This window comes from Centropristis striata, chromosome 7 (assembly GCF_030273125.1).
Source record: "Centropristis striata isolate RG_2023a ecotype Rhode Island chromosome 7, C.striata_1.0, whole genome shotgun sequence".
Taxonomy (NCBI): Eukaryota; Metazoa; Chordata; class Actinopteri; order Perciformes; family Serranidae; genus Centropristis; species Centropristis striata.
In genome coordinates, this window is record NC_081523.1 from 24,739,773 (window position 1) to 24,753,031 (window position 13,259).

The 13,259-nt window shown below is 38.3% G+C and overlaps 1 protein-coding gene across 1 annotated transcript; it reads left to right on the forward strand.

Moving 5' to 3' along the window:
* The first annotated feature begins 1,043 nt into the window (after positions 1–1,043).
* Positions 1,044–8,843, forward strand: paip1 (poly(A) binding protein interacting protein 1). Its single transcript, XM_059337841.1, has 11 exons — positions 1,044–1,431; positions 2,944–3,095; positions 3,237–3,434; positions 3,565–3,677; positions 3,813–3,924; positions 5,504–5,629; positions 5,733–5,839; positions 6,049–6,166; positions 6,266–6,320; positions 6,765–6,843; positions 7,831–8,843. Exons 1-11 carry the CDS (start codon positions 1,233–1,235, stop codon positions 7,916–7,918), a joined length of 1,347 nt encoding a protein of 448 aa, XP_059193824.1. The 5' UTR covers positions 1,044–1,232; the 3' UTR covers positions 7,919–8,843.
* Positions 8,844–13,259: the final 4,416 nt, after the last annotated feature.

The following is a 13,259-nucleotide window of genomic DNA, read 5'->3' on the forward strand; positions in this document are numbered from 1 at the left end:
TCATATCTAGACGTAAAAACACAGTACGAGCCCTACTGTAAATTTACCTCTAAAGTTCTGGCTGTAAACTCCATGAGGCCAGTTTCAATTTGATGATGATATACCAAGTAAAACTGGAGACAAGTTCAAATATATTTTGTATAAAATTATAGAACTTCTTTTAATTCTTTATTGAGCATGATAGTGTTTCGAAAGTAAAAAAAAGATTCAAAATCACATTTTGTGTTGGACTAAAGCAGCCATTCTCAACCTTGGGGTCCCGACCCCAATTGGGGTCACGAGATGATTTCTGGGGGTCGCCAAATAATTTTTGAAAAAATAAATGCACAAAATGAATATTAAATCACATAATTTTAGATAGGGAGATGTTTTAGTTGTTGTCTGCTTCATTATTTGTCCAAAATTTGTTGTATCAACTGAGTTTGTATGATCTGAACTGTGCACGTGAGATTCTGTTCAGTGAGCACAGCGGAAAAAATAAACAAACAAAAATGGCGGTCGCGGACAACATGCATGTTAAATTGGGGGTCGCGACAAAAAAGAACCACTGGACTAAAGGACTAGAAAAGACACAAAATAACTAAAAAAGGCACAAGATGACTAAAAATACACAAGATGACTAAAAAATACACAAAATGACCAAATTTGTTACGCTTAACACACAAGACACAAATAAAATAGAGTCACACGAGAATAAAAACCAGAGTTGGATGACAGGATCACACACAGTCACATGTTCACGTTTATGTTGTTATTTCTTTGTTTCTTTTTGGTTCAAAATGTTGATCCAGTAAGTCGGAATAAAAAATAAATTATTATTAGGTCATATAGGTGAGGTTGTGCTGAAAATAATATACCAACATGGTATTTAAACATTTTTTAAAGTGGTGTATACAGGCAGGATGAAAAGGATTAAAAAATGGACAAAATAGCCAGACTCTCCAAGACTGTGCCACCAGCGCTTCCACTCCAGGCCACAAGGTGGAGACAGTTTTATTTTTGATCTCCCACACTGTCATGGATAATCATTACAGCGAGTTTGTTGTTAAAGGAAGTAGACAAAAAAAGTTGTGTGTACACTGTGATACTAGCTCATAGAGAAAACAGCACCATGAAAGAGAGATAGGGCGTGTTTTGTTGTGATGAAACACAAGTAATTGCTGCTACGCAGAGAAAAAGCAGTGAGCAGCATTTCCTCATCTGATGCTGCTTTGAGGCTCCAGGTTGCAGTCATGAACGAGAGTTTCGACCGAGCCCCCGGAGCGGAGAGGACCCGGAGTCTTCCAGCGGACCCCGGGCTGGCAGGTGCCGCCGGGGACGGTGACAGCAAAACTACGCTTTTCAACCAAAGGGAGCCGTTGAGACAGCCGCGAACATTACCGCCTTTTGCCGAGAACAACATGAACACGACCAACGCCATGGCTGCTGGAGGTGAGGAGACGACGACCATAACTGAGCTAACTCAGCTAGCTACTTTCACATTCGATTTCAGGAAAGTGCCACTCGCAAACATGTTTACTGGAGCCAAAACTGCGCTGGCCTGAATTTAATAGGATTCACAAAATGTCCTCTTGCTGAAAGATCCTCCGTGGAGAGGTAGTTAGAACTAATTTAATCGTTTAAACTGGTATAAATCTGATGCTGTAATTAGCTAGCTAGATGCTAAATATTAAGTTAGCCTTAGCAATTTGGCGCTGCGACATGCACCTGTTGGATTGTTGTTTCATGTGAGATATCGCAGTGTCTAAATAAAGCTCACACTCAGATGACTCATAGTTTGTTATTTACGTACCAGAGTTAAAGCTGTCGTATCTAGTTAAAACTCTGGGGAGCTAATATGTTTTATTGCTAACCTAACGTTATTTTGAGTGAGCAACGCTGAGCTAAGGGGAATAATTAGTTCCTCTTTTAAATGTGATCTGATCAGGTAGCTGGCGCTAAGGAGTAGAGAAGTAGAGGACTGATAAGGTAGTTCACGATGTACATATAAATCAATAAAACCATGTTCTTTACGTATCAGTTCTTAAACTCTTTCAGCATTAGTCTATTATTTGGGTGTTTATAAGTGACCTTTTTCTAAAGGGCTATGTCTCTGTGTGGTCCTGGTCAAAACCACGTGATTACAGAAGCAGATCAAAATACATGACCTGTGTTAAACCTCATGTAGGTTAGTCTCCTGAACAAACATTAGTTTAATGTTGTTTAAAAATTCAGGGACAGGGATGACATCCAACCACCAACAGATACTGTACCACAGCTGTCTCTGCAGTATGATTTTAAACAATAAGTCTCAGGCACACATGTCCTGCATGAAACTGTGATAAACATTTGAAAGCGCTGTGCAGTATTCTGTGCTCTATTGCGTCTTTGCTCTCAAGGTACGTTACAAGCTGTGTAGATATGCATTCTGTTGACTGTGGGTGGAATGTCTTTCATTTCCCGTTGATTGTTTTTATTTTTTACTGTGCATCCTTCTGTTGTGTTAGTTTAATTTACTGGCCACACCGTAACCCACTTTCCATCTGGGATAATAAAGCCAATCACTTATTTTCACTTTAATTTCCATGGAAAGACTAACAAGCAAAACAAAAAACAAATCAAAGAGTTGATCATAGTATTCTCTTTGTATCCAAAGCCTGTAATTGCTTGCTCTTCTGTGTTATAGACTTTTATTAATGTCCAAAAACTGTTAAAGACACATCAATGAGCCGTGTTTGAGCAAGATCCGCTAAAAACTACAGTTCCCAGCTGTTAATAATGTGATTAGTCAGCGTTTTTACATGATGAAAACTATATTTGATAAGATCAACATTTTTGAATGAAGATATTACAAGAGCAACAATATGGAGTACTGCCAGCCCTATCTTTAAAGAAATAAAATAATTTGCCCATGTGGAATGAGTATGACAAAGACCGAGAACATCTTCCTTCTTCCTCCTTCAGATTTTAAAAGACAGAGCAAACCCCAACAAAGTGCAAATGCCAACAGTACGTCTGCCTCCAGAGGTTTTAATGAAGTGGATTCCTTGGTCAAGTCCTCAACGCTCTCGGCCAGTGCCCCAGAGTTTGTCCCCTCTGGATTTATGCCGTATGAAGTAAGAGGAGTTTTTAAATGTGTCTTTTAAGCAACATTACATTGTAATATTGTGAATATGTTACCAAGTTATTTTACATTACAAAAACAAGGTGGCTCTAGATTTTCTATTTAGTTCTTCATGTTTATGATTCTTCTTTAGGACCCGTCTTTTTATGAAGACAGTGAAGGCTATTACGGTGAGCCAACCTTGGCTGAAACAGTCACAGACTTTCTTGGCCACCTGAGCTCCTCACCAGGGTCATTTGAGTCGGATGTGGAACAAATAACTGCCATGCTCAATTCCTGGGTTACTACTGAAGAGTTGTTGAACGAGCTGGTGGAACTGATCTACACTCAGGTTTGTTTTTGTTAACATAAATATTAGATAATATGATTTTAAACCCAACCTTTATGATTAAAGTATATGCAATTATACCATGAATATATAAATCCATGTTGCTGGATAGTAAGTTTTCTTTTTATTGCAGTCTACTGCCATTCCAAACTTCTCTTACACGGGCGCCCGACTCTGTAACTACCTGTCCCATCATCTCAACATCAGCCCACCAAGTGGCAACTTTCGTCAACTGCTCCTGCAAAGGTGATTTATTTTTGGCTGTAGAAAATGTTTGCATCACACAAACAGTAATATTTTTGCTCACTAGCTATTGGGTGATGACTAATTATGTCAATATGTCAAATTAACATTAAAAAGGAAGAATATTGTCTTTTGTAGATGTCGAATAGAGTATGAACAGAGGGATGCAGCTGTTCGAGGAGAGCCCGAGATGCAGAAGAAATTCCACTCATTTGTGCTCTTTCTGGGAGAGCTCTATCTTAACCTGGAGGTAAGAGCTTCTCTTTCGGATAGCCTCATAACATCACTACTGAAGCTGTGTAACTGCAATTTTTACCACAGATCCATGTTTTTTCTAAATAATATTGACCGTTCGAGAATGGTAGCTGATCAATCAGAGCACCCTCATTATATGTATTACCTTGTCACTCTGTTGTGGGAACACCCTGTGGCCTCATGTATCAACGCTGCCTACGCACAAAAACATTGCGTACGCTGGTTTTTCCGCACATGCCACATGTATGAAAAGTGAACTTGCCGTGAGAATGTGCGGACTGCTCCGCAACCTTTCGAGGTGCTGTGAGAATGTGCCGTGGCACCGCAAACTTTTGTTTGGCAGAAACTACTGTCTTTTATGCTCTATTTAAAACGTGTTTCATGTCTAAACTTTGGCATTATTTTTATAGTTTATAGCTCTCGGAAAAATGGAGGGAAAATGCTGTTTTCCACCATCAATAATCCGTTCCAAATATGAAGGGATAGATGATTTTCTTTCTTCTATTTTCATATTTTAGACTTCGCCTGCGTACTGCTGCTTACTTGTGAAATGATAGTATGTTGAAGTCTATATGTTTTGATGTTAAGATTGTATATTTTCTTAAGTCTATATATTCTGCCATTTCCACTCTTTTTATATATATATACCGAATTTCTAATAAAGTACTTGTGATTCTGATTATGGAGCGAACACATTTTTCACAGATAACCTGCCTTAATTACTGTGTCAAAGTGCTGATCGCCGACCGTTTCCCCTTTGGTTTAACATGGAGATGTTAACGCTGCAGGTGCACAGCAATCCATGATGCACAGACTCCTCTCCCCTGGACAAAAAACGTGTGTGAGAAATCCTTTCAGAATAAGTCAGGTGTGGTGCATATTTGATCCCGTATGTGATGTTTAATTGGGACAAGTTAAGTGTGGCTTATAAACTGATGTGTAAAAATGATTTTGGCACGCATTACGCACTATATTCAATAACGGTGGTGTTTAGAAGGAGCGTGTGTGAAGGGACCCTTCTGTCATGGTGCAGGTCTCTGATCCGGCTGCGTTAACAGCCACACTGACATCTTATTGCTGATCCAACACCTGAGGCACTAAAAAGCTAATTTTCCTGCCTCCACCCTGGAGATCACCACGTCCACCTTGCGCGCAGTGACAGTAAGTTGATTTATCGTTGTTTCGTCAATAATCAGCGGGCATGCCGTCGATTTATAATCATTTGCATGTCATCTGCGTATTCATTTTCGTGAGGAGCCGGGGCGTGGTTGGTGGCTCGTGCATGTGCGCTCAGTTCCACGCTGGTTGGGATGTATCAAGGAAAGGTGCGTTGAGCCTGGCGTAAGCACAGTTTGATACATGTGGAGGTGAGTTTGTGTACGTACTTTTCTAGTTTTGGGAGTACGCCATCTTTCAGTATGAAAGCTACACACTCTTTGATACATGAGGCCCCTGGTTGCCAGATGTTGAGGATATGTTGTAGATCTCATACGAGTGGCCAATTTTGCAAATTGAGTTTATAATCTACCAACACCTGAACACTACACCACATGCCTTCAATCTCGTTTGTTTAGATAAAGAAAGGAAAAGGACCTCCTAGTCGAGCAGATATCCTCCTCAATGCTCTGAAGGACCTGATGGACAGTCTGTTCTCCAAACCTGTGGATTCAAATCTCATCTGTGCTGTCAAACTGTTGAAGGTTTCCAATCTCAATCCGATATATTTACAGATTTGTATTAAACACTTTCCAGGTAGCTTTGCTCTTTAGGGAGGTAATGAGAATGTGTTTTTAATAATGACAGCTGACAGGCTCGATCTTGGACGATGCATGGAAAGGAAGTGGAAAGGCGCACATGGAAGACCTGATCCGAAGGATAGAAAATATTCTGCTGGATGCCACCTGCAGCAGGTCGGTATATCAATGTGTTCTGTTGTGTGACGCTGCTAATTAAGGCTTATGCTCAAGATAACTTCAGATACCAAAGAGTTTTTTTACATACACATGGTACTGGGAAAACGTCATTGAAAAGTTACTCACAAAATGGCAAAACAGTGCAGAACTAAACCTCAGGGACAACGTGGCTAAAAACCTTCTGATCCAAGCAATTTTGCCCTCAGGGATGTCAGACAGATGCTTCTGAAACTAGTTGAGTTGAGATCTAGTGACTGGGGCAGAGTCCGTGCTGCCGCAGCAGCCAGCAACGCCACGCCAGACAACGACCCTAACTACTTCATGGTGAGTGTAAACTCTACTATACTTTTGTCTTCTCTCTTTTTTTTTAAATTCTACATTTTAAAATTTTGTTTTTCATGGATTTTATTTTCTCCTTGTCAGAATGAACCAACATTCTACACAGAAGATGGGACTCCTTTTACAGCAGCAGACCCAGGTGAGATGATGTGCACATGCTCATTACAGAAAGGGAGTAGGCAACACAGGGTTTACTGTCTGCCAGGTTAACAGGTCTGTTTGGTCAATTACAGGGTCATTCTCTGGTTTGGGTAATAATAGCAAAAAATATATATAATAATATGATGTGGTTTCTTTATAGCTTATGCACACAAATGCAAGGCTGGCAGCCTAAGAAATGTCAGAAGACTTCACATTTCTACATATTTTCTTTTTTCTATTGCCTTAAATATGTAATTGTTAAATAGGTTTTAAATAGGAAAGTAAAGCAGTACGCTGACAGAAATCTATATTAATAATGTACTTTAAATATATTCAAACATGTTGTTAGTCCCCAATTACACAACTATTTATTTTAAACTTTAGAACAAAGTATGCTGGTAAGGAAATCTGTGTTTTAATGTCAGTGTCTCTATTTTTACAGAATATGCTGAGAAATACCAAGAGATCCTGGACAGGCAGGACTATTTCCATGATCTTGATGGGGAAAATGGAAATGAAATGTAAGAACAAATCATAAAAATAATAATGATATGGATGGGCCATGCATGCCGTTTTTAGTTATAGGTTAAAGCTATTTACTTGGTTGTGGGCCTGTTGATGCCTCCATCAACGTATAAGCCATAATCAGAATGCCTAATTCCATGCCCGTCACATCTTTGCAACGTTTATTTGCGTTGGTTGGATGGAAACTAAACATGTAGCTGCACTGATGCTTGTGTGTTGCACAACATTCATTAAGCTTACATCCATCCAGTGGTGCCTCAGTTGGCATATTGACCTGCACAACCCTCTGTATAATTCCACAGTGAACAAAACTGTTACTGAAATTGTTTCTGAGTACTTCTTTCTTGTTTTTATCAAACTTTTTTTTACTGTTTTTTTTTTTTGGCAAAAAAGAGCATCTAGAGCACAATCACTGCGGATGTCTTCAAAGTAATGAGTTGGGATAACTCATCAGTGTTGTGTGTAGTTAACCCTTCACAAGTTCGACTCACACAAATTAAAATCAACTAGTTCACGTTCATTTCTTTCTTTTTTGTTGTTGTTATATTTAGCTGCTACAAGAGATGTGTCTTTTTAAACATTGTCAATGTGGCTATCAATCAGTCCAAAATGTTTTCAAAATTAGATTTTCTGGTAACTGATGCTACAGTCATTATGCAGGTAACTGGATTATAGTTGTATTTAAATCTGAAAAATTTAAATGGTACCACCATGTTGGTTCACACAGGTCATATGACCAAGCCTGACCTGTGGGCCCCTGAGCTTAATGAATGTGTTTGACTGGCCCACAATGCAACATGGTCAACCACTGCCTCCGATTCAGTTTAGTCAGCAGTTGGCAGTAAAAGAGGGCTTAGCTCGCTCCTGTCCTCTCGCTCAGAACTGTGTGTCTGTATGTGTGTGTCTGTGTGTGTCTGTGTGTGTCTGTGTGTCTGTGTGTGTCTTGTAAATAAATGTAAATCAATGTTTTATTGTGTTCACAGATACGACTCTGAAGACGAGATGGAGCCTGAGATGGAAGAAGCGTTTGAGAATTTTTGTTTAGAATCAGAGAGGAAACGACAACAATGACGTGAGAGTGAGAATCTGTGACACCCAACAGGCACATATTGTACTTTTCCCACTCGCTGGAATGTTGTAAAGCAAAGGAAACTAGCATCAGATAGGTTCAAACGTTTATTTTACTTCAAACAAGCATTTTAACAAAAAGAGCTGTTCATAGTTATATTTCTGAGACTTTTTTTCAGTCAGTGTTAAATGGGGACAATCAACAAGGTGATTTGTTCGAAATATTGAGGTATTCAGATTTTTTTTTAGATGTGAAAGTTCTCTCATTTGTTTTGAAAAAATTCAGAAACTTATTTCCTTTATGCCTAAACTAATTGCCAAGAGGAAAATAGTGTGCTGTGGATTTTTTTGAGTTCCATCAGATGTGTGCATTATTTAATAAATACTAATGATGCCCCATGCATAAAGTATAGGCCAAAAAACTCAAACCATTGTCAGAAACGCATCATCTTTCTGTTAAATGCACTATAGATGGATTCCGACGGTTGCTTTACTACATAAACAATGCATATACAGTGTTTCCCTAGACTGCTGCCAATATTAAACACTATATTCTGTTAATATGGCTGCAGCTCATTTTGGTGGTCAGGATCTTTGAAAGGCTGTGTAGTTTGGAAAAGGCGTTATTGAATAAAAGCATATACCTAAAAGTAGTCACAAACTTGGAAGTGAATATAGACGAAATTCTTTTTAAAATATTTCTCTGGGGTTTAATTCAACATTTTAAGAAGTAAAAAGTATTCAAAATTCTGAGAATCTGCAGTCAAGGTGACATAACACAACTGCTAAAAAAAGGATTCGTAGCTATCCCAAGACTGAAAGACTGTTTACCAGCAATCCATGGAGCCCATAAAAAGGAATGTTGTTTTATAGTTTGTAAATATTATTTATGGTATTGTTTGCCTGCAATAAATTCTTTATAATGTGAGATTTTATTTGCTTGATTCTTTTTGGGAGCATTTTTTAGGCTGAAGGAGATAAGCTTGGAGTGACATTCTGTGTTCAGTGCGGCCACATTAATGTTTGGCTCCAGGGTTTTAATCCAGAAGCATTTTAGAGGTCCCTGGCTTCTTTACACTTTCAAGAAAGGCCACATTTGGTTTAGGGCTAATGAAAACATTGGAGGAAATTAAACTGATCGTACTACAAGCTGCAAAAAGTTATCAGTAAATTGTATTCGTTTATATTTTGAAAGTAACCTTAATAGAACCAAGTCAGTCTGAAGCAACACTGACATCATCTGGTGACTTTTTGTCTGTGCAATTTTCAAGATCAGACACACAAACATCACCTATCATCATTGTGATCAAATTACACTTGATTGTTTAAGGTATTTCTGTCAGGACATGACAATTAACTAGAACATGGAAAGAGAAAGCTGTTTCATTGGCTCTGATAGCCATTGTTTTTTGCATTATGCAATCCTTAATGTATCGCTCCATAAATCAGAAAAAATACTACACAGCCATATATTTTTACCCATGTTTTGGTAATAAAATCTTTTATAAATCAGGCTATGAAAATGTATGAGCACCCTCTCTGTAAAAACTTTCAGAATTTAAATAAGAATGAAAATGGAGAATTTGTAAGTACTAATGAAGTGGAGATTTCTGGAAAAACAGCCATACATTTTGCAAGACAGTAAAGGTCAATAGTGTAAAAATATGTATATTGCATAGATGTAGCCATAAAACTTCCCCAAACAATTGCAAATTAAGACAATTACTTAATGCGATATATTTTTTCGAAAATTTTATATTTGAATATGCAAATGAGGCATTATCTTAGAGAAATCTACATTTACAAATACACAAAGTGTAGTAAGAACAAACACATAAGTGTGTATTTTGTATGTTTTTTCCAGTATGTCATGGAAGCAAAGTAGCCAAAAATCTAAAAATGAACCAATGCATGAAAAAAAAGAAAACAATGTATTTGACTTTAGTCTCACGCCTTGAGTGCTTTAGGTTCCCAAACACTTATTTTATCAGAGACTTAAAAATAAATGCTGATTCCCACAAATGAACAGCAGTTACTGAGGAAGATCATGTTAAAAATCTGTCCGTGCACATTATATTTAAGCCTTTGGCACCACCCGGTGACCAAGTTAAGTAATTTTATAAAAATCAGCAGTCATTCATTGTTAAGAAACTATTTATGATTTAACTCAGGACTGACGGGACTGAAAAAAATTGCAATATTACAAATTGAGTAAAGGATTAACTTATTTCCATAATGGCAGTTTTATGTTAGTGTACACAAAGTCACAGTCACATCATGTAGGTCGTTGCAGCAAGAAAACAAACATTGAACAAACACTGAAGAGGACGACCTTGTTGTCTCAAGCCTGTCTGCCTCGCCACCACACCACATCTCACCCCCCTCACCCCTCCTCCTCCACACAGACACATTTTCCATATAAAGAAGGGATGAGGAGCATCTTAGTTGCTATGTCAGAAATTTGTCCTGTGTGTTCAGAATGGCCTTTAAAAATTCTTAGTGGTTGCCTGAGTTCAGAGGAAAATGACAAACAGACATACCATGACATCGCCTTGCCCTCAGTGACACACCACAGATATTTTCCAATGGAATAGCTCTTTTGTGTTTTGTAGCTCCCAGCATCAAGCACACATGTATGTTGAAACTGTAAGCCTCAGAGCTTGGATTACATCTAACATTATTACATTTTTCTCTGTGATACAGTATATTTCTTTCATGTCTGTCAGGGGTACATTATACTGAGGCACCATGATGACCCAGCGATGTAAGATGCATGCCACATAACCACAACAATCCTGGTTCCAGCCTCTTTGGGACCTTTTTTGCGTGTCACCCCCTCTCCAACCGGGTGTCAAAACCAGAAATCAATCATGGGACACCACTTAAAGCGAGGTAATATGATGAAATGTGGTTGTCCAATCATATTTTAAATGTAAGATATCAAGTTTATAGCATACTGTATTACTGTACTTTTTCTTCACTGTAAAGGCTATACAATGCCTCACAGTGAGTTCAAGTAAATTGTTAGCATCTGACATTTGTTACTACTGTGGAAGAAATACTATTTTGGTAAAAAAATGAAAACTCTCACAAATCTGTCTCCAATTTACTGCCAACAAGCTGTTGTGGCACTTATTTAGACCGAGGACTGATTATTGTATGCTGTTTTACCGTAAAAGGCTTCATACTCATGTTGATTTTTCATTATCTGGTAAAACAGAAATGATGTTAATTTGTATGCGAGTGCAATTTGAGTCTGTGTGTGTCATCCTTAAGGCTTTTGAGGAAGCACATTGCACCAGGCTTATATCTTATCACCTTATCAGTAAACCACAGGTTGCCATCTCCGGATGTGCATAAAATATTGCAACATTTACAACACTCATCACTTTTTGTGCTTCTCTTGAGGGCTGTTGGAAATGCACCTGTACAAATGTAACCAAAAAGATAATTTTTGGTCATGTGACAGTCAGTAGTCACATTGCCACTGTGTCTGGGTGCAGTCATTGACTCGTGAGCCCTTCTGAGCCGGCTGGATGTGACTGTCTGGCTCACAATGCAACAGGGTCTTACATTCCCATTGGTCAGCAGATGGGTGTGAAAGAGGGATTAGCTCTGTGCTACAGTCCATTCACCCAGACTTCTGTGTATATGTGTGTGTTTCTGTATTTGTATTCATGCCTCTGCATATATTGCATAGTGTGGTTTTAAAACAGGAATTAATGACAAAAGCACTAAAACAGTGATGTATTTCTCCCAGGGAGCATACTTGTCTGAAAGCACTCGGGACAAAATCTGTGACTCTGCATTAATAGTTTTATAATGCTCACAAATTATTGCTGAGATGCAGCCTAAGACTGAAGTTTGAAAATGTTTCCCTTTTGCAGAGATCTATGAAATGCAGTAGAGATGCTGATTCAATGTAGTGCAGAAACAAGTTTACAAACTACCTAACGCATCAAAAACTACCTATTAAAACTGTTTGAACGGTATTAGGAACTGTTTTTTCATGTTCAAGGTATAATATGTAACTTTTTCTCCATAAAACATGTATAAAGATCACTAGACCTATGTTATATTGTTATATAGTTTATTAAGTTGTGTACTTACATAATCCCAAATTTCAAACCCAGAGAAATCTGTAATTTTAATCAATGTAACTGTGTTTAGGCATTTGGCGTTCGTCTGTCAACGACATTAAATTCATTAAGCATGCGTCATTGTGGTTGTCTCCCGGAAGCTTTCATAAATCAACTTCTTATCCAGTTTATAGCTACATCTTTATAATACACTTTCTCTGTTGTTTTTAACTATTAATTTAAAGATAAATTATAAAGATAAAGGATTTTAGTGATTGGATGTCTATCAAAGGAAACAAGTTGAGCAATTATTAGCATAACAATGCAGCCTCCTCAGGACGTCATGTGTCCGCCAAACAGCGTCAGAGAAACATTTTCTATATGAAACTGCTTTACTCAGTGTTTTTACCAGTGGTCAACAATGTTGGTGAAGACAACAATTTCTACATGATCCCACGATTCATCACAATGTCGACAAATTATTTTTTCTCTATTGTCCTGATTGAGAACAGAAAAATGTTGTGTGGGTTAAAAAAGTAGTTATAATGAAAACTGTAGACAGAAAAGAAATCACGTGGAAAAATACAATAAAACCTAAACTACTTATATGGCACGATGCCAACAGCAAGTGGGAAAATACTTTTTTATAATGTTCTATACTAAAAAAGACAAGGGCTTGTCCTGTCTCCAGACGTCCAGGCCAACTTCAAATGATTCATGGTCCTCCTCAGTGGGGATTTTTAATGACGTGCCCACACTGCTCCATTATGTCGGGACTGACAGGAAAATAGACCACAGGCTTTGTTATTTTAAGACCTTTCCTTAGATTGTTCAGCATTACCTAACAGAGGGAGCCATCAAAACTCTTGGCACCGTTCACCGAAATAAGGTATACAAATAAAAGAATGCAGTATCCTGTTAAAGGGACAGGGATTTAACAGATGTAGTTTGCTTTTTAACCTTTTTGGCTTCTGTGGAAAGTCAGTGTTTGTCTTGTCAACATAAAAAGTCCGCGTCACTGCCACACAAATGCTTCAACTGGCTCATTTAGAAATCTCAAGGTGCTCCGGCTTGCCAGATGACATCCACACGAGTCATGACTGCTCAAACAGAGGAGTGGGCGAAGGGGTTCAGCTGCTGAATAAGGTTGTACATTGTTTATTCACACCACCCCGAACTTATTGAATCAACTGAACTGAACCACATAGCTGAGGGTTGTAGGTCTGTGGTCAACCTGCCTCACCAAATACTACATAGTATCTGGA

Coding starts and splice junctions, on each gene's coding strand:
- paip1 (XM_059337841.1), top strand. CDS start 1,233: ATGAACGAGAGTTTCGACCGAGCCCCCGGAGCGGAGAGGACCCGGAGT. Junction 3,678..3,812: donor CGTCAACTGCTCCTGCAAAG/GTGATTTATTTT, acceptor TGTCTTTTGTAG/ATGTCGAATAGAGTATGAAC. Junction 5,630..5,732: donor GTGCTGTCAAACTGTTGAAG/GTTTCCAATCTC, acceptor TAATAATGACAG/CTGACAGGCTCGATCTTGGA.